The 25,887-nt window shown below is 49.5% G+C and overlaps 10 protein-coding genes across 10 annotated transcripts, besides 1 other annotated feature; 6 read left to right on the top strand and 4 right to left on the bottom strand.

Moving 5' to 3' along the window:
- Positions 1 to 25,887: part of a sequence feature (contig 1.139 1..347029(1)) that runs on past both edges of the window.
- Positions 853 to 2,624, bottom strand: ANIA_11051 (uncharacterized protein; the record flags this gene model as incomplete). Its single annotated transcript, XM_050611206.1, has 6 exons — positions 853 to 1,019; positions 1,091 to 1,866; positions 1,914 to 1,996; positions 2,049 to 2,102; positions 2,151 to 2,216; positions 2,259 to 2,624. The coding sequence occupies 6 exons, from the start codon at positions 2,622 to 2,624 to the stop codon at positions 853 to 855; spliced, it is 1,512 nt and encodes a 503-aa protein (XP_050467256.1).
- ANIA_11036 (DUF4246 domain-containing protein) lies at positions 2,916 to 4,872 on the bottom strand (the record flags this gene model as incomplete). Its single annotated transcript, XM_676274.2, has 5 exons — positions 2,916 to 3,515; positions 3,567 to 4,514; positions 4,558 to 4,660; positions 4,701 to 4,753; positions 4,804 to 4,872. 5 exons carry the CDS (start codon positions 4,870 to 4,872, stop codon positions 2,916 to 2,918), a joined length of 1,773 nt encoding a protein of 590 aa, XP_681366.2.
- ANIA_11044 (uncharacterized protein) lies at positions 5,249 to 6,893 on the bottom strand (the record flags this gene model as incomplete). Its single annotated transcript, XM_050611205.1, has 1 exon — positions 5,249 to 6,893. Exon 1 carries the CDS (start codon positions 6,632 to 6,634, stop codon positions 5,249 to 5,251), a length of 1,386 nt encoding a protein of 461 aa, XP_050467255.1. The 5' UTR covers positions 6,635 to 6,893.
- ANIA_11043 (GNAT family N-acetyltransferase) lies at positions 7,241 to 7,846 on the top strand (the record flags this gene model as incomplete). The annotated part of the gene is made up of 1 exon (XM_050611204.1): positions 7,241 to 7,846. The coding sequence occupies one exon, from the start codon at positions 7,241 to 7,243 to the stop codon at positions 7,844 to 7,846; it is 606 nt and encodes a 201-aa protein (XP_050467254.1).
- ANIA_11035 (uncharacterized protein) lies at positions 8,381 to 9,821 on the top strand (the record flags this gene model as incomplete). The annotated part of the gene is made up of 7 exons (XM_676273.2): positions 8,381 to 8,425; positions 8,476 to 8,550; positions 8,619 to 8,667; positions 8,723 to 8,784; positions 8,834 to 9,329; positions 9,383 to 9,583; positions 9,655 to 9,821. 7 exons carry the CDS (start codon positions 8,381 to 8,383, stop codon positions 9,819 to 9,821), a joined length of 1,095 nt encoding a protein of 364 aa, XP_681365.2.
- ANIA_08095 (uncharacterized protein) lies at positions 10,316 to 12,209 on the top strand. Its single transcript, XM_676272.2, has 4 exons — positions 10,316 to 10,607; positions 10,677 to 10,836; positions 10,889 to 11,018; positions 11,076 to 12,209. The coding sequence occupies exons 1-4, from the start codon at positions 10,335 to 10,337 to the stop codon at positions 12,130 to 12,132; spliced, it is 1,620 nt and encodes a 539-aa protein (XP_681364.1). The 5' UTR covers positions 10,316 to 10,334; the 3' UTR covers positions 12,133 to 12,209.
- ANIA_08094 (uncharacterized protein) lies at positions 13,971 to 15,001 on the top strand (the record flags this gene model as incomplete). Its single annotated transcript, XM_676271.1, has 3 exons — positions 13,971 to 14,371; positions 14,784 to 14,809; positions 14,913 to 15,001. The coding sequence occupies 3 exons, from the start codon at positions 13,971 to 13,973 to the stop codon at positions 14,999 to 15,001; spliced, it is 516 nt and encodes a 171-aa protein (XP_681363.1).
- ANIA_08093 (CCCH zinc finger DNA binding protein) lies at positions 15,097 to 16,615 on the bottom strand (the record flags this gene model as incomplete). Its single annotated transcript, XM_676270.1, has 6 exons — positions 15,097 to 15,128; positions 15,160 to 15,834; positions 15,891 to 16,235; positions 16,287 to 16,308; positions 16,338 to 16,481; positions 16,538 to 16,615. The coding sequence occupies 6 exons, from the start codon at positions 16,613 to 16,615 to the stop codon at positions 15,097 to 15,099; spliced, it is 1,296 nt and encodes a 431-aa protein (XP_681362.1).
- Positions 17,565 to 23,349, top strand: ANIA_08092 (uncharacterized protein; the record flags this gene model as incomplete). The annotated part of the gene is made up of 10 exons (XM_676269.1): positions 17,565 to 17,633; positions 17,920 to 17,952; positions 18,095 to 18,839; positions 19,005 to 19,291; positions 19,344 to 19,425; positions 19,607 to 19,723; positions 19,781 to 21,111; positions 21,159 to 21,462; positions 21,559 to 21,871; positions 22,560 to 23,349. The coding sequence occupies 10 exons, from the start codon at positions 17,565 to 17,567 to the stop codon at positions 23,347 to 23,349; spliced, it is 4,071 nt and encodes a 1,356-aa protein (XP_681361.1).
- Positions 24,597 to 25,886, top strand: ANIA_08091 (uncharacterized protein; the record flags this gene model as incomplete). Its single annotated transcript, XM_676268.1, has 2 exons — positions 24,597 to 24,662; positions 24,717 to 25,886. 2 exons carry the CDS (start codon positions 24,597 to 24,599, stop codon positions 25,884 to 25,886), a joined length of 1,236 nt encoding a protein of 411 aa, XP_681360.1.

The raw sequence follows: 25,887 nt of genomic DNA, 5'->3' as shown, positions 1-25,887 counted from the left end.
CCTTACCCGGGGTCGGTTTTGCCCTACTCTACCGCCGGAATGCTGTGAGTGCATAGCTCACAACTTGCCCAACCTTCGCGGGCGGTCTGTTTCAATTTTCAAAAGTCATAATTCAGCTAGAGAGATGAACTGCTTGAAGGTCACTTATCTCCTCGCTTAGGCTGCTGGGTAATCCTCCAATCCTCCATCCTCACAAACTGCGCCTAAAACTGGCTCGTTGCGCCCTAGACCGTTCGCCTGTGGGGCCAAGATCTCAAGTAAGCTAGCAGTCAAGCTAATGCCAGGGGCCAATTTTTGGCAGGCGTGAGAGGTCTAGATGCTCGCTTAGCGAGCGCTGGGTTCCGAATAAACGGAAATTCAGGACGGAAGACGCCCGCTGTGGAGCTGGAGTGCCAGAGCTGGGTTGCAATGGGACTGGGGCTTGGAGCAATATTGTTACCCCGTAATGGTGGGCTTTGTCAGCGTTGGATAGGATGGTCTAAATCCAGTATTTCTGGCATTAACTGGGCTCGCTCTATCTTGTCCAGGTAGACCAAACTGGTTACTGTAGAGCCCACGGTAAACGCCAATCCCGCGGTGTCCAACGGTGTGAGAGACTGGCTATCCGAGAAAGATACAATGGACGTAAAAGACTCACGGGGGGATGACGGTTACTGGATAACTTAGATCCGGCAGTGTGACTTGGACAAGGACTCCCCAGCGGCAAATGTGACTAGATTAAAGAGCTTCAGTAGAAGTGAATAGAGAGTCAATGCGTCAGTGATCCATGGCTGAGGCTCCAAGTTCTCCCGTACAAGCTTACCATGGCCGTTCCATCCACTGCAGCGAGAAGATAATGAGAGAACCTGGGATCTAATCATCAAATCCCAAGCCTCGAACAGCCGTGATCCATCTCCTGACAGCAGGTGTCCCAGTCGGCGACGAGGTAGACAGAGAGGCCACATCTCGGTCGACAGCGCACAACCCGTTCACACAGACGAGGTCGTTGGAACAGTCGTCGAGAGTAAAACATGGAGCACCTTAGGAGAAAGACCGTTAGCTGCTGCACCAGTTGAACCGGGAAAAATGTGAAAGGTTCAAGACAACGTACCCAAGCAGTGATCGGGCCAAGAACAGCTGGGGGTTGGTGTCGGGGGTGATGGGGCGTTTGAAGTAGCTGCAGCGCTAGTAGCGGCACTGGAAGGAGAGGCGACACTCGGAGAAGCAGCACCTGCATGCAGGGAAGCACTGGGAGTAGAACCAACAGCGGGTGTAGCAGTATTCGAAGCGGCTTGTGTAGGAGGCTTGGCGGTACTTGGAGGCGAGACATTGGGAAACGAAGTGGCTGGAGTAGAGGCATTGGCTTTACATGGAGTCGTAGAATTTCCTGAGGCGGGAGTGCATGAGGAATTACTGGACTGAGAGAGTCCGGATGTTGTGTTCCAAGAACGCGCATTGAGAATGGAAGCAGTTCCTCGGGTACCCGTAGCAGCATCAACGGCTTTAAATAAAGGATGACGGAATCGTGTCCGAGTCCGCGCCCGATCGCCAGAACCCAGTCCGATATTGCTGACTAGAGCATTGACGAGCTCATCTCCCATTGCCCTTAGAGTGTCGAAGTCCGTGATATACTTGTCATTCATAGCACTGGCGGGCAACACGGCGTCCTCACCAAGGAAGACAATATCTAGTTTGGCTGTCAGAGCTAACGCCTCAGGTGACTGGAGGAGGAAAATACAAGTAACATCTGGGTCATTATGACCTCTAGCCCCGTTCAGACCCTCAGTCGGAAAGCAAGTCCGAGCCATTAGCCATGAAGCTTCGCCTGTAACCTCGGGGCTGTCACCATTTGTGTCGCCGAGGATGCCGTAGAACATGTTTCCATTGCTGAAGAGTCAGCTTGGTAGGGTTTTAGAATATAAAAAAGAAAGTACCAGATAACGGCTGCGATGTTATTGCCGGGGAGACCGGCCTCGTGCTTGTCGAGGTACTCCTCTGGGATGACAATAAAAGGGACCTTCCATATATTAGATGATAACTGAAGAGGAGACCGGGTCGGATGGTCGCACCTCGTACGCCGACAGAGCACCCCAGCTTGTCTCAGGACGCCCATCGGCGTTGCCCTTTTTGTATATTAGCAGTGGTTCAGAAAGTAGATTATTGACTGGCACCTTGCACCCATAGTCAATTCCATCGCAGTCAACGTCCATGTCCGCCGTCCAGACAACCGCCGCGCCCTGTACTTGTTAGTTGGGTCATTCAATATTATAGTAACCCACCTCATTAAACAATGCCCAATCACTATAGATAGAGGATCTCTCTCCAGAGTCAGAGCTAACCCGAAACGAGCCTCCGTGGGAGGTCCTCCCTAAACGAGAGGCAGCCGACTGGAGCGCAGCGACGGGCATTGTAGGGGCAGCGCGGAAATAGCTCGCCGGAGGACCCCCATTAGGAAAGTCGTCGTCAGAGCCGTCAATATCTTGACATAGCACTGATGCGAAGAGAAAAAGAACCGTGATAAGGTGTAAATACCTGTTTGAAGACATGTAGTAGATAATTTCTTCAAATTGCGAGGTGGTGAAAAGGGACGGAGATTCTGGCCGGCAGTTGAAATTCACAGAATCTCCACTCATTGATATGCGCATCCATTCGGCAAAAGTTTATTGTGACTGTTGATTGAGAATAAATTGCGAGTTCTGCGCAAAACCTTGGAGTCAAATTGCGTCCAGTCGTGAGGTGCGGAATCTTAGGCACAAACCCAAGGCAATGGTGCGCTTTGACCCGGCCGCCGGACTCAGAAGAGGAGGCATCATCTACTGTGCTGTATACGTTCTATTGGACTCGAAGTATTGGTTGCCAGCCAGTCGGTGGATATTGATACGATTGCCAAACAAGATATATGTAAGGGGTATAGGGCTTGTAAGGAATAAAGCACCTCAGTGCTCGCATAAAGAGAAGTCTCCCCGTGTGAACATCTCATTTTCGGACTCCGACTTCGAGGACCTTTCAGCCATGAGTTCCACACGGTATGCTTTCGCCTCGTCCATAGTCATCGGTGGAAATTCGAGATTTTCGCGGACCATAGCTTGCAGTTCTCTGGGTAGGCGGTTATTCAGCACATCGTTTGTAGCTGCCGCCCAATCGTTACACCAGTCCTCCCTCTGTGGCGGGACGTTCGCGGTTGAGATGATGCGCCGGCTGGGATCAATGAGAAAGAGCGCAAGGATCTTTCGATGGCCTGGCTTGGACCGATCGGCAAGCGAAAATGGTGAGACGCGGTGTTGGAGGGTATTTGGGAAGGTCAACAACCGTCCCATCCGACATGACACCCAACCAAGATCTTGGGTGATCTGCTCATAATCATTGCGACCCGCCCTTGGTTCGAAGCCAAAGATGCGCAGGAACTGGAAGTCGTCCTGTTCATAACGGAGTTCTTGAAAATAATTTGTGTCGGCACGGTGGCGGAAGGAGAGCGTACTCTCAGTAATGTTCTCAGAGTCGTAATAATAAATGGCAGTGGCACAGATCCTCTCATTCTAGGGTATGGTCAGCGTAGGCCTAAATCGATGTAGCGAGGATCACCCCACCAGCTGTCCCTCAATATGCCACGCTCCACCCTCGTAGTCAGGTTTCTCTGGGGTGAGCTCAATATTTGCTAGCTTGACAATGACTTGCAGCCCTTTGTCACGATACTGTTCGCAAAGGTCAACTTGCTTGTGCATGTTAGACCGGGGGGCCTGAAAAGGGCAGGGCTCCGGTTGCTTCGGTCGACGGTTATCTCGCCATTCCTCGTAACGCTCGTCAAAATCATCGCTACTGTCGTATTCAGGCTCGGGCTCTTCGTCGGATGGGTATGAAACCCTGCGGTAAGGGATGCGGCGTGGCAGGTCCCCCCGCGGGGCCAGAGAGACGTTCCAAAGCGGAATGGTTCGTGTGATAATCTGCTCGATTATATGGTAAAGATTTTTGTGCCTTACAGGATGAAGATTGTTGATGTAGGACGCGATCTGACACTCTCCGTTTGGTCCGAATTCCACATTGCATGGGAGCCACTGGAACCTTTGGCTGTACTTGTTAATCCGTCGCAATCTCCGCCGGCTCGTGTTCATGCGAGAAGGTTCCGTGTTTTTATCAATATTTAGCACGGCCCCTTGCCCGACGCTGTTGAGACAGTTGTCAATTCCAATAACCTTGTCGCGAAGGACCCGGGTTCGGCCATAAATGAGGGGAAAGAGTGATGGGTGGACCAAGTCAACAACCTTCCCATCTGAGCCAGGATGGCAATCCTTCTCTTCATCAGAAATATCTTCGAGCGGTTTCACAGCCGCTCGAAGTTCCTCTAGAAGGTCCTGCGAAATAGCCGTATCCGATTTTGCCAGTCCCGGATCGAATGCCGTGACGATTCCCGTTTTTGCATACTCGGAGGCTTTCCACTCCAGCTCTCGAAAGATATAGTCTATCATCGCCTCCGTAACATCCAGGTCCCCTTGCAGGATTTTGCTTCGCCATTTGTCGCTGATTTCTCTGTTCCAGATCTGACCTTATTAGCTAGGGACTGAGACGGTCGCTAAGGCGTACCTTAGTATCCCAGTTCGGCTTGTCGGTTACTGCCTCCATGATCCGCATCATATAAAGCTCTCTGACGGATATAACTGTTGAAATCTCAGCTTCGTCACTCCCGCTGAGACCATCACTGCCGTTCTTACCCGCAGAATCCGAACTCGACATCGTCATTATCCAAAGCATTTGCGAAGAACGGGGCGACTGCGTCACGCTACGATCCTGTCAGTATTGCGACAATCCAAGTCTGAGGCATAGAATCACCGTCGGCTTAAAGTCCAGCGGCAATGTTAGGCCCGGCAGGTCGAAAGGGGTCTCCTGAACAGTGGGCATTGTGGTGGCGAGTCCTGAGGTAAACGGGGGTAACAGAGCAGTGTATACTTGGAGGTCTTCTTAGGAGACGAAACGAAGTGATATTCCCCTTGAGTACTCAGAATAGAACAAAGACCCTGAGACTCCGCAGCTGGATCGGCCTCTTTTATAGCCAGGGACTCAGCACCTAGTTTGATCGGTGGGGGTGGAGTGTTGGTGGAGTGTTGGTGGAGTGTTGGGGTGCTCGTCTACGCAGATCCAGGCACCAGGCACCAAGGCGTCAAATATAACTAACGTGGTTGGTAAGCGAGCTGCGCATGTAAGCGAGCTGCGCACCTGCATACAGATTTCCCATATTTTGACCTTTTAATCAACCACAACGCCTTTATATTAATTATTATTTATTTGGACAAGCATTTCTTCTATGCCCAATTCTATGGCAGGTACTACATGTAGGTAATGCCCGTGCCTTTGGTGTTTGTGCACCTTCTGCTGGTGGCCCGCATGGACCAGGTATTGCCTGAAAAGACGCATTATGAGCTTCCTCGAGCTCTGTAGCCTCTTGTACAGACAGACCATTATCATGAGCTATCCATCTATGCGTACGAGCTCGCTTTCGCCTTTGTATAGCATTTTCAGCACGTAGCGCCCTATTCTCTTGCTCCAATAGTATGCCCTTTTGCATTGCAATTTGACAGCCTTTAATTAGCTGGTTTAGGGCATTATGGGACGGTGATGGTGGACTTTTTGAGCACTGTTTGAGAAAATCTCTGAGTAAAGAAGCTTGCTTTAGAAGCTCATCAACATTTGCTGGTGTATGTGGGCAAAAAGTGCTTGCCTGGCTGCCACGGCTTCCAGGGGGTGTAGGCGTACGAGCCTGAATACTAAGCTTTGAAAGCACTGGTTCAGGATTCAATGGCACTAGTCCTGCTGCTCGAAAACTGTTTCTGATTGTATCCAGCTTAAATGTGCTGATTCGAGCTTGTGGATAGGCTGCAAGGAAATCAAGTTTGTTAATATGGCTGATGCCAAGCCGCATTTTCTGATCAACCAAGCTGGCGTACGAGCGCTTCAAAACTGCAAAACATCCAATATCAAGTGGTTGTAGAAGATGGGAGGAATGTGCCGGCATGCAGAGTGGTATAATATTATGATCTGTACAGATTTGATCAAACTCTGGTGTAAGATGGCTTCCATGGCCATCAAGAACTAGAAGTTGATATCTTCCGCGCGTACGATGCTCTGTTGACGGGATAAATTGCTTCTGAAGCCAGCGAAGGCTAATTTCATTAGTTGTCCATCCATTTGTACTAATTTCAAATCGCCAGTCGGGCGGAAGGCCTGTAAACCATGCTTGGTTATACTGCTTGCCCTTAAAGATAAGTGTTGGTGGAAGTGCCCATCCAGAAGCACTGATTGACTCAATTGCAGTAACCCATTCACGGTTTCCTGGCTGTAGAACTGGTCTTCGGCCACATGATTCTGACTTGGTAATCACTTTCTGATGTGCACAAAGGCCCATTGCAAAGCCAGTCTCATCAAAGTTGTAGATATCGTCCGGTAGGATCCCCGTATTGTTCGATTGTGGCTCGTACGGTGTTAAACCATGCTTGAATAACCTTTGGGTTCTCTTGCTTTGCTCGCTGGCAGTCGTATTGCCTTGACAAGCGAGACTCAAGCTCCGGGTGGCGTTGAGTATAATTATATACCCATTTCTGGCCGACAGTCTGGATTGGGGTGGAACCACGCTTTGCAAGCAGAATATTAGCCATTTCTCGTACATGAGCTTTTGTAGGAGCTGCTCCGCGTAGATCTAAAGAGAGAATCCACTGCTTAAGCACTTCCTCTTCAATCTCAGTCAATTTATGGCCATTTGCGCGAGATTCGGCGCGATTTGTAGTCCCGCGTAGTCGCGTACGTAGTGTAGATTCAGGCACATTGAAGCGACGTGCTGCCTCGCGTATTGATGTAATCTCCTTTTTTTTAATAGCCTGTACAGCCAGTAGGAGCCGACCTTCCTTCTCATGGCAATTTTGGCTTGAACTAACGCGAACTCGGGGCATGGTGGCTGTTGGAAGATAGATGACCGCGTCAGCATGTAAAAAAGTGGTTGGGTGCGCAGCTCGCTTACATGCGCAGCTCGCTTACCAACCACGTTAAGGCATTCAAGCACCACCTGGCGCCAAGGCATCAAATCTTTCTCTCCAACTGAGCGATCCGAGGCAGTGACTCACTCGTCTCGATGCCAAGATTGCAATCCCGAGTGTCTCAAAGATAAGTCAAGGCCGCTAGCATGGATACTTGTGCTATCGAAAGAGTTGTCAGTGCAGACGTGGACGACTGAGGTTCTTCTCAATAACAACCCCCATTATTCCACCATCAATGTACGATGACTTGCACTCTCGTCCCGATCAACCTCACCGAACCCTCTGAACTGGAGGAGCTTCGACAGCAGCGTCTCGTCTGCGGCTGGGACAATACCCCAGACACGATCGAAAGCTGGCGCAAAAAACAAGAAGCGGGCCTCAAGTCGTTTTTTTGGATCACCACCAACACCGACACCAATGGTTTGCAAACCCCTATCCGCGCCGGCCACATCTCCCTCGACGCGTATGCGGAGCCCGCAGACTGGGACCTTGCCAACGCGGAAAAGACAAACCTCACTATCCAAAACTTCTTTATCCTGCCGCAATATCGCTCGAAAGGTCTCGGTCGTACGGTGATGAGAAAGATCGAGGCGCTGGCGACAGAGGAACCGTACGGCAGCGCGAACTGCGAGTATATTACATTGAACTGCTTGAGCAAGAAACAATATTACGACGAGGTCTTAGGACCGCACGCCAGGGCGACCTTGTCGATGTGCAACCAGGAATGGTATGAGAGGCAGGGCTACGTCGCTTGGAAGGAGGAGCCGCGCTACGAGGACATATTGCCGGATCAGACCAGGTTTGTATGGGATGCGGCGTTTATGCGAAAGAAGGTGAAACAGAGATAAGTCTCGATCTTGACTTGGAAAGCTGATAGAGAATCGAGAATACACTTCTATCATTTGCTGGTCAGGCATTGCTTTATTCGATGTAACCCAACCATCCCGAAAGCTGAAGTAGGGTAGCCATATCTGCGTTCGGGCTCCATTCTCAGGAACTCCCCGTGCGGCATTTTCTAGTCTTGTGACATTGATGTGGTCATTAAAGTCCCGTTCGGTATATTCCAGTCATGTATATATCTCCGACGCTGGTCCCCGCGCGACCCGCTCTCTGGATCGATCAATAAGTATCTCTTACTGTAGACACGATAATGGCGGAAGCTCAACCCCTAGATATTATCATCATAGGCGCGGGAATAGCCGGTCTAACAGCTGCAGGGGCTCTTGGAAGGCAGGGTCACCACGTCGTGGTAGGTCTAACTCTGTGACTTCTCCTGGGTCGTCGATAATTGACTGAAGTAGGTCCTAGAAAAATCCAAGTTCAACAAAGAAACAGGCGCTGCCATCAATGCACCTCCAAACTGCACCGCCTTGCTGGAGTGGATGGACATTGATCTGCGTGACTATGGAGGGACTCTGCTCGAGGAGGTACGCTCTAGGGCCTGCCTGCGTGGTTGAGCCAATGCTAACAATGATAGGTAATGCGTCATGACCATCAGGGAACCGTCAAATTCCACACCGACCTTGGGCCTATTCGGAAATTCTGGCAGGCTGTATGTCGGCTTGTATCTCGGTTGTGAGGCGCACCTAACACAGTATAGGAATACTACCTGGTCCATAGATGCGACTTGCACGGTGCCTTGAAAGCGCAGGCGCTGAAGACAGCGAAAGTATATACAGGATGCGAGATTGTTTCTGTCAATACATCCACCAATCGCCCATCAGTAACGCTGGATGACGGGCGTGTCTTTGAGGGAGACTTGCTGGTCGGTGCGGACGGGCTACATGTGAGAACCTCCATATCACCATTTGGCTGGCGCGCTAAATCGCAAGCAGTCTATCGTACGAACGAAGATCGCCCCCAATGCGCCCTCACCCACTCCTGCAGACAAATCTTGCTTCCGCTGGCTGCTTTCAGCGTCCGATATTCGCGCATCCGAAACGACGAAACATGTAGTCCGCCGAGGCGCGCTGATGGAGTGGGCAGAGGGCGGGAAGGCTAGACTGGTCATGTATCCCTGCTCAAACAACGAGGTACTGAATCTAGTTGCATTTATGCCAACGGCCAAAGTGGGGAAACTGGGAGAGGGTATTGTCCCCTTGTTTAGGATGTGTGCACACGCTGATCAGAGACGTGCAGGCTACGAGGCGGCCGGCAACAAGGGCATCTTGATCAACGGATTTGAAGACTTTTGTCCTGCGGTGCGCGAGCTTGTTGAGCGCGCTGGCGATGATCTCAAGGTCTGGCAGCTGTATGACATGGAGGCTCTGCCGCGCTATGTGATGGAGCGTGCTGCGCTGATTGGGGACGCGGCGCATCCGTTCCAGCCCTGTGTGTATCGCCTAACAGTCGATTCCTGTTACTTTGCTGACTATATACTGTAGATCTAGGCCAAGGAGGGGCGATGGCAATCGAGGACGCCGTTTCCCTTGCGGTCCTCCTGCCGATGGGAACAACAGTGAATGACATCCCCTCTCGACTGAAGCTATACGAGAACACTAGACGTCCACGAGTAGAGTTGACGCTGCATTACACAGCACTCAACGCGCGCAACGAAGACCAAGAGTGTACAGACCCAAAAACCGGTACGTGACGAGCCTGACGCGGCCTGACCGGTCACCCGAACGCAAGCCCAATCTAACTGCAGGCTCTTTAGCGGCGGAAATGGCTAGAATCATGGGCCAGATAGGCGCGCATAATGAGGTCGCCAATTCGACAGCGGTCCTGCGAGAGGCGCTCACGCGCTCCGCCTCCGGTCCAGCTGAAGCTAACGGTGCTGCGCTAGACATAACGCAGCTAGCTGCCCCATCAGGCCAAGTCTGACGTTATGGAATGAATATATAGCCTATTATTAATTAAAAGTCTATGAGGCTGCTGTCTGATTAGTAATGGATTTAAGGGTTTTAAGGCTGTATTCTCCGAGATGACTCCATCAGCTCCGTGGCATATCTCCTGCCCTCTTGATTCGTGGAAGGCGCCATCCAGTACGTTCACAAGACGTCAGACAGCTCAGCTTGCTAACGTTAATGAGGGAGGCTAGACTGTATACGGCAGAGCGCAAATCCACTCGGATCCTGCAGAGTCAAATCCTCCTCGTATTCGGCGAGAATGATGGCCCCGAACCACGAAATCGGGCTGAGACCTGAGTCACTCTCCGTCTAGGGAAATATCGGGTCTGTAAACTCCGTGCACCGGTTGCTGCTTGGAATTAGGCTACCTATGGGGAATTCAACTGACGAAGATGATGTTTTATAAAGAGGCACCTGGAAGAGTCCCAATCTGATATCCCCCAGACTGCCACACCCAATTCCCCTGAACAAGTCTTCAACAAGTATAATGGATATTGAAAAGCACCCCGACGAGAAGGCCGCCGATGCTGCAGCCGATGAGCCCGAGTATCCCGGCTTCGCTAAAGTTGCCGTGATCATCCTTGGGTTATACCTGTCTGTCTTTCTCGTCGCCCTCGACCAAACGATCATAGGGGTAGCCATTCCCGAAATCACGAACCAATTCAAGAGCATTGAGGATATTGCGTGGTATGGCAGTGCATATTTTCTCACTTCCACAGCACTGCAACCGTCGTATGGCCGGCTCTATAAGATATTCAGTGTTTGTTCTCCCTCACCCTCTTTCACCCCCTTGGAGAGGCACATGGGCTGCTTAGTCTGACAGCTATAGGCAAAATGGGCGTTTCTGTGCGCCGTCTTTCTCTTTGAGCTGGGGTCCTTGATATGCGCCGTCGCACCATCGAGTACCGTCCTTATCGTCGGACGGGCCGTTGCTGGTATAGGCGTCGCGGGTATTTTCTCTGGTGCGCTGGTCATCATTGCACTATGTGGTGGGTTGCTTTAGACCATCCCGTTTACTGCTGAATCCTCTGACCTGAATAGTACCCCTACCTAAACGCCCGCTCGTCTTCGGTATGTTCGGCATGGTTTGGGGCATCGCATCCATTGCCGGACCGCTGTTGGGCGGCGCCTTCACTGACTCTGTCTCCTGGAGGTGGTGCTTCTACATCAAGTATGTCGCTCGACCACGGCATTCAACCATTATTCACTGACACTTGACCTTTACTAGCCTGCCCATCGGCGGTGTCTCGATGGCTATAGTAGCCTTTATCCTGCAGCTCCCTGAGCAAAACCTATCCAGCAAAGCCACTCCACTCCTCGACCGCATCAAGCAAATCGACTTCATCGGCGCTGCCTTGCTGATCCCCTGCATCATCTGCCTTCTGCTCGCACTGCAATGGGGCGGAAACAAATACGCGTGGAGCAACGGTCGCATAATAGGGCTCTTCGTCACCTTCGGCGTCCTCGCGATCCTAACCATATTCTCTCAAATCAAACTCGGTGACCGCGCAACTCTCCCACCGCGGATCATGACCCAGCGCACTGTCATCACATCAACGATCTACGCCCTCCTCTTCGGCGGCTCTTTCTTTGTGCTTGTTTACTACCTCCCGATCTTCTTCCAGAGCGTCCGCGGCTCCTCAGCCATGACATCGGGCATTCAGCTCCTCCCGCTCATGCTAGCAACCGTGGTCTCGTCCGTGCTAACTGGCATTCTTGTTACGATCTTCGGCTACTATACGCCTTTTCTGATTGCTAGTACAGCCATTGCCTCCATCGGTGGAGGCCTAATAACGCTCTACTCGATTGACATCTCCTCGGGGAAGTGGATTGGGTACCAGATCCTCCTTGGAGCCGGGGTCGGCGCAGGGTTCCAAGTCCCAATGACGGCCGTTCAGACCTCGCTTGCCTCCAAGCCCGACGATATCCCGCAGGGTACAGCGGCCGTGATGTTCTTTCAGACGTTGGGCGGCGCACTATTCATTGCGGTTGCGCAGTCGCTTTTCCAGAACGGGCTTATTGAAGGGGTAGTCGAGTATGCACCGTCTGTGGATCCAGCGGCAATCGTTGAAGCGGGCGCTACGGAGATGAGACATGTACTTGAGCAGTTGGGGCAACTCGATCAGTTGGAGAATGTGATATTGGCGTTCTTAGACGGATTGAGGGACACCTATCGGCTCAGTTTGGCGTTGTTTCTGGCGGCTTTTGTCGTATCTTGTTTCTTTGAGTGGAGAAGTGTCAAGGAAGGGGGGAAAAGTGCAGAGGGAGCGGTGCCAGCTTTATAGATGGACAGAATGGTAGACCGAGTTGGGGGTGGCAAATTGTTTACAGGATTATAGATTCACATGCTGTATTTAGCGATACACTATAGACACTAATGAACTAGACTCTCTACTCAATTGTGCCTGTTGGTCTTTTCAATAAGCTCTAACTCCTTCAAGCAAGTCTATACCGCAACCCTATGCTTCTCGTCGACTTCACCATCGCCAGAGGACAGAGGGGCTAATAGGCTTCTCGAAATTCATATCCTTCACGAAAACAATTCTAATTGGTAGCTGAGGCGAAATATCTGAGTAAAGCAGTGTTCAGAATGAGAACGTACTTCGTCCGCTAGTCCTACCTGCGATTTGTTGAGGATTATTGAAACTGATGCCCTTGCCTCCACCCCTACCTCTGGTCTACGACATCCTCCTTTTGTTCCCGTGCTTCTCACTCGTGGCGGGCGGCAGGTTTTATCTCCTTATTTCAAGCATATAACGTAGCTGGAAAGTCTAGATCAGTCCCCGTCGGAGCGGCCCTATTACCACCGAACAGCTGTGCATTATAGCACCATTCCTTTCACCTGCAGAGAATCTTGATATGATCTAGTATGTGGCAGGTGTCGAAACAACGTAAATACGCCGTCATCGAGTCCATGGGTATGTCTAGAATGGGCGGCGTAGGGCTGTTCGAGGTTTGTTAGGTGATACAACATGTGAGACAACGATGTGCATAAAGTGTTCCTTTAGGTTCATCTATAGGGCTAGATTCAGGATATTGCAATTGAGTCTCCCAACAATCCCTCCTTGATGCGCACATGGATGGGGTAAAGGACTTTGTCTAGTATAGCTGTGGATATGGATCATACTCGGTATTGACCAAATTCCATTCAATATGTTGTTTATGCTAGAATCATGAGCACCAACATCCGGAAAATAAGCCGTACGTGATGTAGTTTTTAGCCAAAGTATTGGCGCTCAAGCCAGGGCCTCAACGCGTCCGTCCTGGAACGCTTGATTATCGCACGTGTGGAATTGTCCGATGGACAAACTGGTCCTCTTGGTGAACTGTTTGTACTCAACAAGAAGAAATATAGAGGCGATATCAAGCCAAACCCTCCGACGAGCCTCCGGCGCCTTGAGCCTTGCCCTGATGGCCAGAAATCGTGCTTAGGGCTCAGGGCTGCCGAGGTAATTGGATACACCAATAACCCCGGCTTCCGAAATACACCATGCCATTTCTTTTGTGAATATGTTTCTCTTGGTCCAGGCTGTACCTGGGAAACATGAATTGGAGGTGAGATGGCTTCAAGCTATGAATAATGGGCCTGCGCCTGCGTATGATGTTCTAGATAGATGTATCTTATCCAGGAACTGGAGGGAGTGGCGAGTCGAACCTAGTAGGTACATTTTGGCACGCGTTGCACCATCACCCCTTGTATCACTGAGTTTCGGTATGCTTTCGCTGCGAATGTACTGGAATCTCTGCGGTGCGTACAATGGCTGGTCATTTAGTTTAACCCAGGCAGGGTTCCTGCTTCAGTTCGAAAACACATGTGCCGCCAAGTAGCTTAAAAGACCTTCCGGCACTCGTGATAGACTTGTTCAAGCAAGCACGATAGCGAGTACATAGGTGAAGAATATGATCAAGGCGTTAGAAATTAACCGCAAGCATCGTCTCTCACTGTTCGGTCAGTTATTGCATTACGCAGTAGTCTGGTAGAATGGCATAATACACCGTATAATGCAAATCATTTACCTCAATGGCCGACTACTTAAGGCGTTTATCCCATTCCCTGAAGCTCTTCTTCTGTCTTCATCCGCATGTCACAGCCGTCTCTCAAGTCTACCGAGGCTCAGTAAACATGACTCTTCTCTTCCTGCATCTCTTCGCCCTTCTAGGTGGAGTTGCGTATGCCGCTTCCTCTTCGTCGGTCTCTGTCTCTAGGTCGTCCATTTCGCTCCCCCCAATCTATATGCTCTGTTCCGAACTGGAAGCATTCAACGCCAACCTTGGCCCTCTCCTCAACTTGACCCAATATATTCCCCCCGGCACGTCCTCCTTACTTCTTCCTCAACTCGAGCAGCGCCTCGCCGCAATCGAGTCCTTCACCGCAGGTTACAGTGACCTCGTCAATGCGTTTAGCGCCGACAACTGCGCAGCAGCTCGAGAAACTATCGTCCCGTCTACCCGTCTGCGGAGTCGTCAGCTCGATCTAGTGGGCGTCGTATGCCAAGTCTTGGGTCTTGTTCAGGAAGCGCTGGCGTTAGTGTCCGAGCCAGCCGCCAGTTTAATCCAAGCTGTAGAGGATGCCCTTGGGTGTTCAAGCGATAGTGAGGGTACACAGGTGTTAGAGGAATAGGCTTACAAGGCATGCCGCAGGGCAGAAGCCCGGCGGGGGTGGTGCATACCACCGATACCTTTTTACATCTCCAGCTATCGTGTTTGTCGACCTCTGGTGATATGAGCTGAATATCTCAACGTATTCTGGTTTTACCACGAATCAAGCCATCGCAGCCGTGACTTTTTATAATTGCCTGAAGTTGTACCACGTTGTCTCTTTATGCAAGGACCTACCAAAGTCTATCCTCGACCTGCATTAGCCGCTTGTGCCTTGGCCTTAAGCACGTTCTTTCTGGCTTATACACATATAACCATATGCTATTATCTGATATAGAAGCTTCAAATGTGCTAGGCTGTCCAGTAAGCCCTGCGACACGTGTGATCTCGGAGGGAGTCGTAGGTAACCTGAGCGCCCTTGAAAAGTCCTTAAGAGCCTTAAGCAGCCTTAGCACATAGTGCATAGACCAACCACTCTATATTTCCGTCTATATTCCCATGTCCACAAAAGCAAACGAATTTCAGTTTGAGCTTCGCGTTCCTGACTACCAGTAGGTAAAAATATAGCAATAAAAATAAGAGAATGAAAATATATAGAATAAAAAAGAACTTTCAAGTTTAAACTTCCAATTCTCTCACAATAACCGTGTTCACGTTGTGCATATCCTTGAATTTACAATCACTTTTATACGTACAGTAGTCCTGATACGGACATTGGTGGCCAGAGATACAGTTAACATCGCGGCACATAAGCCCACTAAAGCACGGAGTCAAGCGTGCAACGCGCATCAGATCATTGAGCTCCTGCATGCTGAGCTCAGTTCCGTGTTCGTGCGTGCAGCTGCCGTACGTAGCCATGTTGTGGCAGTATCCTAGGATATGGAACTGGTTGCAGAGTTTGCGTCGCTTGAGTGCGGTGATGGCCTCTTTAGACGATTTTTTGAGGACACTATCGACGCGCTGGTTGCGGGCATTAAGACAGACTAATAGTCGAGGCTTAGACTCTGATTTAGTCTTGCTGTCCTTCGTTGGTGCAATTGTAGCCGCCGCAGCGGCCTTCGCTGCCGAGGCGTAGTTGGGGATGGAGTTATGATTATGCACTATGGCGGGCATGTTGGCGGACGCTATCGCTGGGCTAGTGATGTCTTGGGACGATAATTTCCTGACTGGGAGTAACAACTTGGACGATTTGAATACGTCTGAGAATGTCACGGTCTCGAAGCTCGCAGCCAGCTCGGCCATCTCGCGGGGGAAAGGAGGCCCCTTGACGATAGAGATACGTCTCGATCCACGATGGGGACCTAATACACGCGCGTAGCCGCTATCTGCGGACGCGCAGAAGATAATGCGGCGACAGTGGACGTTGTTGATATCTTCTGCGAACAAACCTAACCCCATCCATGTTGGTTAGTACTCCTGGATGAGGGGGACCAGATAGGATAACCTTTTATCTTGACATCAGCACATTCTTTCCCATTACCCGCATCGACAAAGTCACACAGCGGGTTTTCCATATTGAAACCTCGAATAAAAGCAGATAAGTCTGAGTCAGAACGGATGATGCCGGTCTCGCGGTAGACCTTGGTCAAGCCATGCACATTCGAATAGACCCGGATATTGCAGTTGATAATTGGACTCGCCTTGGGGTCAATCTCTTTGATATGCTCCTGTACCGCGTAAATCAAAGCCTGTGCAGCGTCGTGGCCACCTTTTTTGCCATCCTGGATAAACCGGTCCTGGAACTGATATCTGTTAGGAGTCGTGGCCTCTCTGGATAGATGCATATCACCTACATTCATACCATCACCATCTACTAAAACAGATACATAATCTAATTTACGCTGTATCGCTGCGTCAGGAGCCTATCAGGAAATATGAGGCAGCAACTCACTTTCTCATCAACGAGGTCCTCCATCTGAGCTTTGAATTCGTTTCGCTCGTCTCTGAGCGAAATAACCGCCCGCCTTTGAGAATCGACCTCATTCTTTTCAATCTGAAGCTTTTCCTCAAGATCTTCAATATGCTCGAAAAGGTTCTAGCAGAAGAGTCAGCTTGTCAAGTCTTTCAGGGGCGTTAAAGAAGGCAACAGACTTTAATAATTTCATCCTTGCTGCTCTCGGCCTTGCATAACTCGTCATGCTGGCGCCGAAGGACGGCTGGGTCGATCATTTTGGCCGGTCAGTTGGCTAACAAAAGGAATATAGAAATAAAATGATACTGGGGTGCTCAGCAGAAAGGCTCTAGGTTCAGTATAAGGACCCCGCTGCTTTTTTTTTCTTCTCTTTTGATGGGTAAGGTACTGTAGTGTTGTCACAGGAAAAAGACAAGGCAGCTAATCCTGCAAATCTTTGCTTTATTTACCGATTTTGGCTGCGTTGATGAAGATGGAGAGAACATGACTACCGTTACGATTTTATAGACTTGTCAGATAAGGCACTAAGAATAGAGGTCTGTGGCACTGTTAGGCGCTTTATCTTGTTGGGTCTACGCTTCTTCTTGGCTGCACTCAAAGCAGCACTGTGAGCGCCCATCGCCAATCATTTGCTGCGGGCGCTTAGTTACAGCCTCGTTCTAAAGAGCACCGCATGCAATGATTTGACGAGAAGCACGCTCTCTCTCACAGGCAGGGCTGAATGGCCAGAAAATGGTTGTTGGGCTCCTTGCAACAGAGGTCAGATTATACGGGTTCTAGCCCAATTTTATGCTCTTTCAATGGCAATCCAACCATATTATAAGCCCCCACCCCCAAAAACCGAGTCTGGTCAAATATCATCGTGGAACGAATAAGTGGATGATTAGATATACTCTACCTCGGCTAGATCGAGTACGTGAATGTAGTAAGCTCACCCCGTTTTCGTGGGTGTACATGGCCATGAAAGCCGTTCTGAGTCTCGCATGAAATAGGGCAGTATATTAGCATAGCTAGGCGCATACTTCGGCCAATACACCATCTGGAGAGTCATAATCCTGTTCAGGAATACTAGACAAAGATTTGTTGGTCATTCCATCCCTTCGCGCCAAAGACGACTAAAGGCCCGTCACCTCTAGGTAGTGCAGCCTTGCATATCTCTGGCTCATGGAACCTCTTTTGAATAACTCACTTGACTGTCCACTCACAATGATCAAAACGTCTACCATTGCTCTACCTCGACACAATTCGTGCTGGGTTCTGCCCAAGCCGGCTGCGGTACGTAAATTCTCGCCTACTCTGTTATTGTTCTAACGCTAAAAGTCAGACTCTCCCAGAAATGTTAGTATCTCTAGTTACTCTGCATCCTCCACTAACAGCATCCATCTGGTACGAAGATTATTTAATTGAGGCTATGGTAGGGCATGGAACAACACGTGACTGTGAGGCAGAAGTGCCCGGGTCTCTTGAAGCTGGTGGGAAGGATTCTCTGTCTTCTTGCGAGACTATTCTGGGAGAACCCCGTTCTAATAAATTGAAGGTGAAATGCTATTGGCATCGACAGGGTGAACGCGATGCTAAGATGGCCAGTGAACTGGTATATCTGAGTGTCGTCTGCAGGCGGCATTGAGATTTCTTGTGTTGCTCTAATCAACGACAGTACTCTACATCCTTTATCCTATTCTCTGTAGGAGTCTCAAACTTTATTGGCTGTCTGATGAGGCTGAGTTGTTAGCAAGGCCGACAGGACCCCGCGACGGCGGCTAGCTCGTGCGCACTCGCCCACCGAGCTGCTTCATGATCCTCTCCACAACTTTCTCTGTCTCTCTCCTCGTACACCAAACAAAGTGACAAAATACGACAGTATGGCGGAGGTTGTTGGAGTGGTCTCCGCCGGTATCGGGGTGGCAGCCTTTGCGCTTCAAATCAGCGAAACGATCAGACGACTGCGGGATATTCGCGAGTATGGCAAGAACAAAGCTAGCGCTGAATTAGAGTCGCTTGTCAAGCGTCTTGAGAGGCTGCGGGATATATTACTATCCCTTGAGACTGTTCAAACGTCTAGAATGGTCAATCTTGCTATTGAGGACTGTCAACTGGAGTACAGTAGCGTCGACGATAGCCTCCAGCGAATGAGTGAAAAGCTATCCCATCTGGGCAAAAAACTGCAGGGTGCTCGACATAGCAGAGGCATCAAGAAACAACTCAGGGATATCGGGCAAAGGCTTGACTCTGCCGTACAGGATTTGTCTTTGAGTCTTCTAACGCTGGTCGCAGAAAGACAGGTTGACGCTCAACATTCTCGTAGTAAGATTGCGATAGACTCTCAACGCACAATTCAGGAAACGGCTCAGGATATGGCCCTCGCTATAAATTCATCCGTTATTGACAGTTCTACGGTCCCCAAGACGCGAGAACAGCGTTCCACGCCTGCAAGTCGAGCCAGCATCGAGGAGCCCATCCCGCCACATATAGCTCACGCGAGTGAGCTAATAACATCACCACGACGATCGCGGGCGTTGGACTGTACTACCAGGCACTGCCACTGCTCCTGTCATTTGACTCACCGCAGTTCAGCTCGGTTCTGGGCGATTGTGTATACCTCACCGACCACATTCTTTGAAAAATGTAGCAATTCGAAGTGTACAGCTTCTCTCTACTGCTGGAGCCTACAGTTTGCCCTCTCTAGATACGGCATCCCATTCATGGTAAATGCTGCCATTGAATTCATCACCGGCGCTGGAAGATACTCGCTCAGACCGGGCCTCAGCATAGAACGAGTGGTGAAATACACCTCGCCTGGCTTCGAGGCACTTTGGCGGTTTAATTGCGGGCTGCTGAAACTGTCTGAGGTTCAGGAGACATTTCGGGAGCTGAGAAGATGTGACCCCTCGTTAAATCGGCATATACATCCAGGCGGGCGCAACTATGTTCAGGTGCGGAATCAGTGAGACTGTCTCCCACTATGCTGGTCTAACCATACAATAGGAGCTCCTTTACTGCGGCCCAAATCGAGGCCAGCACACGAATGACCAATTCGAGCTCCTAAAATTCTTCGCCTGCGAATTAGGTATGACTCTTGAAGGTCTAGACCAAAGGTATGCTGCAGCTCAGATATTGTGGCCGACTTCACTCAGGCTGATTCCCCCTCCACAGGTTTCTGGTCCAATGCGTCAAGTGGATCGGCGAAGGTCCCCATATCGACTTGCTCAAGGCGATTCTCGCATATGGCTTTGACCCAAGTTCTATAGAGTCGCCAGTTTACGAGGACTGGCCGTCTCCCTGTTCGCCAAATTGGATAGCCGAGGAACTCACGCCGGACCCTTTTTTCATCGATTACCTTGCTTTACTTGCCAACGCCAGTCCAGGTAAGTTAAGTAAACAGACACTTATACTCTATGCGCTTATTGATAGGCGGTTAAAAGGCTTTGCTGGATTAACGGCTCTTCACGAGATCGTACTTCTGGATCCCCCAACGTCGGTGACTTCGTTCCTCTCACGCTCATCATTGCATATGGAGAGGAACTTTCTGGGTCAGACGCCTTTACATCTAGCGGTTCACGATGTGGAAACAGTCCGTCTGCTTGTCCAAAGTGGCCATGACATGGACATCCAGGACAACTACGGTATTACCCCTTTAATGTATGCTGCAGGAATGGGCAAGACAGACGTGGTTCGCTTGCTCATCGAGCAAGGGGCGAACCCTTTCATCCGCGATACCAGATGGGAAAGGAACTTTATTGATTATGCAGCTGCCCGCAACCATTGGCGATTGTTAATGGACATTCTAGACACGGTTCAAGACAGCTACTCGGAGAGTATTTCTCAGTACTTCATCTGCTGCGCGCTGCTGCGACTCATAGCTCGCGAGAAGTGGTTGCCTGATAACACATGGAGCGCTTACTTTGCAAAGCTCGTGGGTCTATGTTTAGATGTCAATATAAGATTCGGTAATAGTCATGATGGAACTGAAGATAACAATCTTCTCCATTTCATCTCAAACAACGAAGATGTCAAAGTGCTGGCGCGACAAGGTTTCGAACTGTTCGGTCAACCCAACAGTGCAGGAAAACCTGCCATATTCTCGCTGGTCCCGATATTAGATGCAACACTGATCCAGTCCTTGCTTGACTACGGAATCAACATAAACCATGTGGACCACAAAGGACGTACCATCCTGTTCCCGCTGCTCCAGCAGTTGCGACGGCTGAACTCCAGGACTTTTGATGTAATGGATTCCATTCGGATATGCCTAAAGGCCGGCCTCGACATTTTTATATCGGACGGTTGCCAGTGTGCCTGTTCTCCCGGAGGTTGCTTCCTGCCTGCGGCCTTTAATATTACTTTTGTTGATACCATGGCTCGCGCGCCCGCCTTTGTGTGGGCGCTGGAATTTCTCTCCCTCGTTGAGGAACTCAGAGGCCGTGAAGACTCTAAAAGACTCGTAATAGGTTTCCTACACAGAAATTGTTTTGAAAGGGTGGGGATAACGCATGTGTGCTGTCATAGAGGGAACAACGTATTGAACTGGGAGCTCCTCTGGCCAAGAAATCAGATGGCTGAGTCAGACATCGACGAGATTCTAGATGAGGAAGAAGAGCTTATTGCAAATCTTGAAAAGGAAATGCTTCCGTTGACCCACAAGACACTTGAGTGTTTGAGGTCTGAATGGATCCGTATGCTAAAAGAAAAACACGACGAACGACTTGAGGCGAAGCGCAAAAGAGAGCACAATAACTCCAAGGGCCCTACGGGTGTAAGTTCCTCATATCCATGTTCGTGATAGGCGTCTGACAAGGATAGGAACCGTATCAGGTTGACTATAAGAATGATACGTTTTGCCAAATATTCAATACAGAAGTTGATTTCGACGTTGTCCCTTTGGCAAATTCCATGGCTGAGTACGTCATCTGGCTAGAGCATCAGTACATTCGATCTAAAGACACATGGGATACCGCTTGCGAGGGAGAAGCCTGGTATAAAAGACGGATGAGTTGGTTTGTGGAACTCATGCAAGTCATGGAAGTTGCTCCCAAAACACTCATCAAGACTATCAACAATAAGATCGAAACGATACCATGTGAAAGCGATGGCCTTGATAAGGAAGGTCTAGTCAGCCACTTCATGGCTTCTATACAGGAGACACGAGAGGCTAAACCAGATGTATAGTACAGTTCAATACAGCTTTGATATATTTATCTAGTCAGGAAGATCTTCGCCATTCCGAGATTCGCACTCGGACGGATGCACCTGAGTACCATTATCAGACTAGGCAGCTCTATAAACCTCCAAGATGAGCCTTGGAAGTCTATGAGGCCGAGTTATACGTCAATGATATCTAGCAACGGCGGCGGCCACTCTGCCCTGGCTAATCACATCTTCTCAGTGTTAGGAAACTGGTCAGAAGAGTTCGACGACTGTGAAAACATATACATGAACTTACATCTTGGCTCCTCGATAAGAATCAACACAATCGCAGTGAACCCCAAGGAGATTTCCATCTCGTTGAAGGCAAGGTACGAAGCAGAGTTGGCCTGGCTTACCCCTAATCTCCTCGCTAATGGGTATGCCACGGACAATCCCCCTCGCAGATCTCGAACTGGTCAACCAACTTCACAAGTCGGTCCATCTGGTCACTCTCAAGAGCCACTGAGACACAGGCCAGATGGTCATCTTCAAATCCTCCCCAGACCCAAAACCCCGGTTGCTCTACCACGAACTCCGTCTCCTGCTTATAACTCCTCCGCACCCCAACATCATTAATCGCCCGCTCTACCTCGACACAAAAAGAGTCTCCTTTGGCGGTAAGCGGCGTGTTGCTGGACTTTTGCTGGAGTATATCCCGCTGGAACGTTAGCCGCTTGTCTCAAGAGCACCAGAGATATCCCTTTGGAGACAAAGGTCAAATGGACGTGCCAACTAACCTCCGCACCGGAATATGTCGTCTCTTCACCGGTGGGACACTATCCAGACCTAAAGCTCGATAATATCCTACTCAAGCATTCTCCTATGGGGGAGGGGGGATGGGATACCGTCTTGATCGACTTCGAGCAGCGAGGATCATGGGTGTGCTGGAACCCACCGGAGATCAATCACGTCACTCTCTTCTCTATCTCGCTACGCGAAAATCACGGTATATCCCACGCCACGTAGCCGCCGAATACCAGGCTCTATTGGATAAACATTGCCTTCGTGGCACAACAGCAGCGGCGGCAGTAGTGGTGGCATCAACACTAGCCTTCTCTCCTCGGGGTATAACAAGACCTGGCGTTCACTGAGTGTGGATGAGCGTGAAAGTGCAATGGTTTTCATGCTTGGCCGTGTGTTATGGTGTATATTTGAAGGTGTGGGCAGTAGCACCGGAGGTAACTCTGCCGACTTTCTTGGTGAAGATCTGTTTCGAGATAGCGGGAACGGCAATAGTAATGATCCAAATCAGCAGCAGTTTCCAGAGTTTAGAGATACACCCGAGGCGATGCAGGTGCTTATCCGGGAAGCGACCTCGGGTGCAATGGAGTGGGCTGGGCTGTTGAGGTGTGTCCGGGTTGTCGGGGATAGGATTTATGGTTCACAAAGCAAGATGGATGGCGATGAGCGCGAGGAAGCGTATGCTACAGCGAGGGCTCTGAGAGCTTGGTGGAATGCCAGGATAAGCAGTACAGAGGAGTATCTTGTTGAGCGGGCAACTGGAGGCGAAGAGTGTGATGCTACAAGTGCTAGAAGGAGTCGACCGCGGCTGCGAACAGTACTGCGGGCTTTACAAGAGTTGGAAAAAGGAGGAGGATCTGATGTGTCTAGACTCTGTACTTCCCAATCGACCCAACAACCGCACTCTGTCTCGAGACGAGATTCGATGATTTGTTCTGGTCTTTGCATTACTATCTCTAGGTCTCTGTTGAGTCATATGAGAGCAATTGCAGTATTTGCATATCCTCCAAGGTTTTATCCCATCGAAAGTGAGAAGAATAGATTGAGGCTTAGCGTGCCAGCATGATTCAGACCTAGATCGGCTGATGTGCAGTGAGATCATGCACAGATCATTGAACATATAGTCAGTCCCGCCTGGTCGGGCCGATGTGCTGCAGTCAAGAGTCTAGCCTTCTTCAGTTTATTCTGGGGATTATAGAGAGTGCTTGACGTACTGGCAGGGTATTCCGCATGTCTTTCGTCCAGTGGCCAAGGGTGCCATCTGATAGGCTTTTTTCTTGTCTTGCTCTCTCCTTGATTCCAGGCCCAGCTTCTAAAATGCACAATACTACAAAATCACTACAAGTTTTCGCCAAAAGAGAATCATTTGTATTGTAGGGTAATTCTTATATTCTTTATATTTCTCTTTTCAATTAATTGTAGACCAATTGTACAACTTACGAGCCTAGCAAGAATAAAAATTGCTATAAGTAGTAGATATACCTAAGATAATATAATACCTATATAAAAATATATAGAGCTGAGATATTAGTGCTGCATTCAGATCCATTACGGAGTACGCGTCTTCCAATATTTCGAGACTGTCAATTTTCACAGCTCACGTTCAAGATTTGGACTGACTGCAATCCATTGAACCCGTCTGTGATATGAGGCCACCGCCAGATATCTCAAGGCTATACAGGTCCTGACATAATTCTCTCCATGGGTTTCTACGATGGTCAACCGTAGCAGGTTAATCCAGATTCCCACTCTCGCATTAACCCTAAGCCGGCATCCACCGTGTCCGAATTATAACTCTAACTTGGGCAGTATGAAAAAGACTTTCTTAACGTATATAAGTAATTATACGAAAAATAAAGGCTAGCTTAATACTTTCTTAACGTATATAAGTCATTACCACTAACAAGGAAGGCTAACTTAATACACTTAGGACCCTACCTAGTCCAGTATATAAAGTGGTACTAGATTTTAGGTTATTTTGAGTGTAATACTTTTGGTCAATGGCTAGAACTCATCTCCATTCGATAGTCTTGACTTCACTATAAATTTTTATCTCTTTTATATATAGAGAGCGAGATGCTGATCGGTCTCCACATGACTGACTAACCCTTCCTTCTAGGATATAAGCCTCTCATCCCCCGCCCGAGATCAGCTTGCCTTAATCCAACGCCATCTCTCTCCTTCACCATGGTTACCTTCCTTTCTCTGCCGCCAGAGACTCTTCTTCTCACCCTTCAATGTTGCAATAGTTTATCTCAAGCAATAGCACTCGCATCAACATGCAAGCGCCTTCATTCCTTATACTCCTCCAACATGTACTCTATATTGTGCCAAGTAGGGCCTCGGGATATCCCGGCTTTCGGCGATGCGTTGATGGCAGTAAGATTTTCTACCCTTAATTGTTCATCGGAGCAAGTGGTTAAGATGTCTCAGGTTCGTGCAACAAAGGTTGTGGTGGATCACTTCCATAAGGGACAGCTTCCACCAAATCCTTTCCAACTCGATTCACTAAGCGCGGACTCTCACGAAGTATCCTTTGAGGAGCTCCGGCAAATTCTCAACTTGGTGCATCTGATAAGGTGCATTGAGGACTTTTGCCTCTACAACACTGAATGGGGCCGAGACTGCTACTTCCACCTGAAACAGGAGAACAAAGCAGCACCTCCTCAGGAAAACTGGCTCAAGTGGCAGGAGAGATTCCACCGTTCAATGTATCAATCTTTCCTGATGGGTGCTGTGCTCTCCCGGGCATACCAGCAGCCGTTGGACCCATCGAACAACTGTCCGGAACACTTTTTCAAGGACATCAACACTCGACTCCAAGGGGACGAGCCGGTGCTCAGAAACGACGAGATGGCCTATTTACTAAGATACCCGGTGTTTAATTTTGAGGCATATGAAGATCACGAGCCGATATACGGACAGCTGGCAGACTTTCTGGTCCAACAAAGCCGGCATCGAGCGCAAAGCAGATCAAACTTGCCTGACTTTTATCCTGAGGATGCAATACCTAACGACCTAGATCGGGGCCAAGCCAGCTTACTTTATGCCGAAACTGTGCAGTGTCTCCTGGCATCAATGACGCTGTTGAACCACGAGGGATATTCTCCAATATTCGAGAAAGATAACAAAAATCCTGATATCAAAAGCCTAAGCAGAAAAGTCACAATTGTACCTTTAGGATCGTTCTATCCTGAGCAAATCGCGATGCCCACTAGTGTGCATGCCGCACACCAGACGCGTCTGCTCAAATCGCCTCTGCCACAGGAGACAGGAGAATCCTCGTGGAATCCTTCTGCCCGCTTTATGAGCCTGTTTCTGGACATTATGCATTCATCATCCGGCCAGCCAAATCATTATGCAGATACTTTTCCTACGCCGCCTCCTCCATTGCAGATATTCCAGTTCATCAGCCGAAAGTTTCTCGGCCTCAGATTCTCAGACGAAGCTTTTGACGTCGAGGACATCGATGCTGCCCATAAGCTGTTCGTTCATCATCCGACCGCCTCAGGTATCTACGAGGACGAGTGGCCTGATTTAATTCCATCTATTTTCGATACTCCTGACGGAGGTGGCGAATACGATGCTTACTATGTTGTCTGAA

The sequence above is a fragment of the Aspergillus nidulans genome, chromosome II (genome assembly GCF_000011425.1).
Source record: "Aspergillus nidulans FGSC A4 chromosome II".
NCBI classification, from domain to species: Eukaryota; Fungi; Ascomycota; class Eurotiomycetes; order Eurotiales; family Aspergillaceae; genus Aspergillus; species Aspergillus nidulans.
This window is presented reverse-complemented; position numbering and strand designations above follow the sequence as displayed.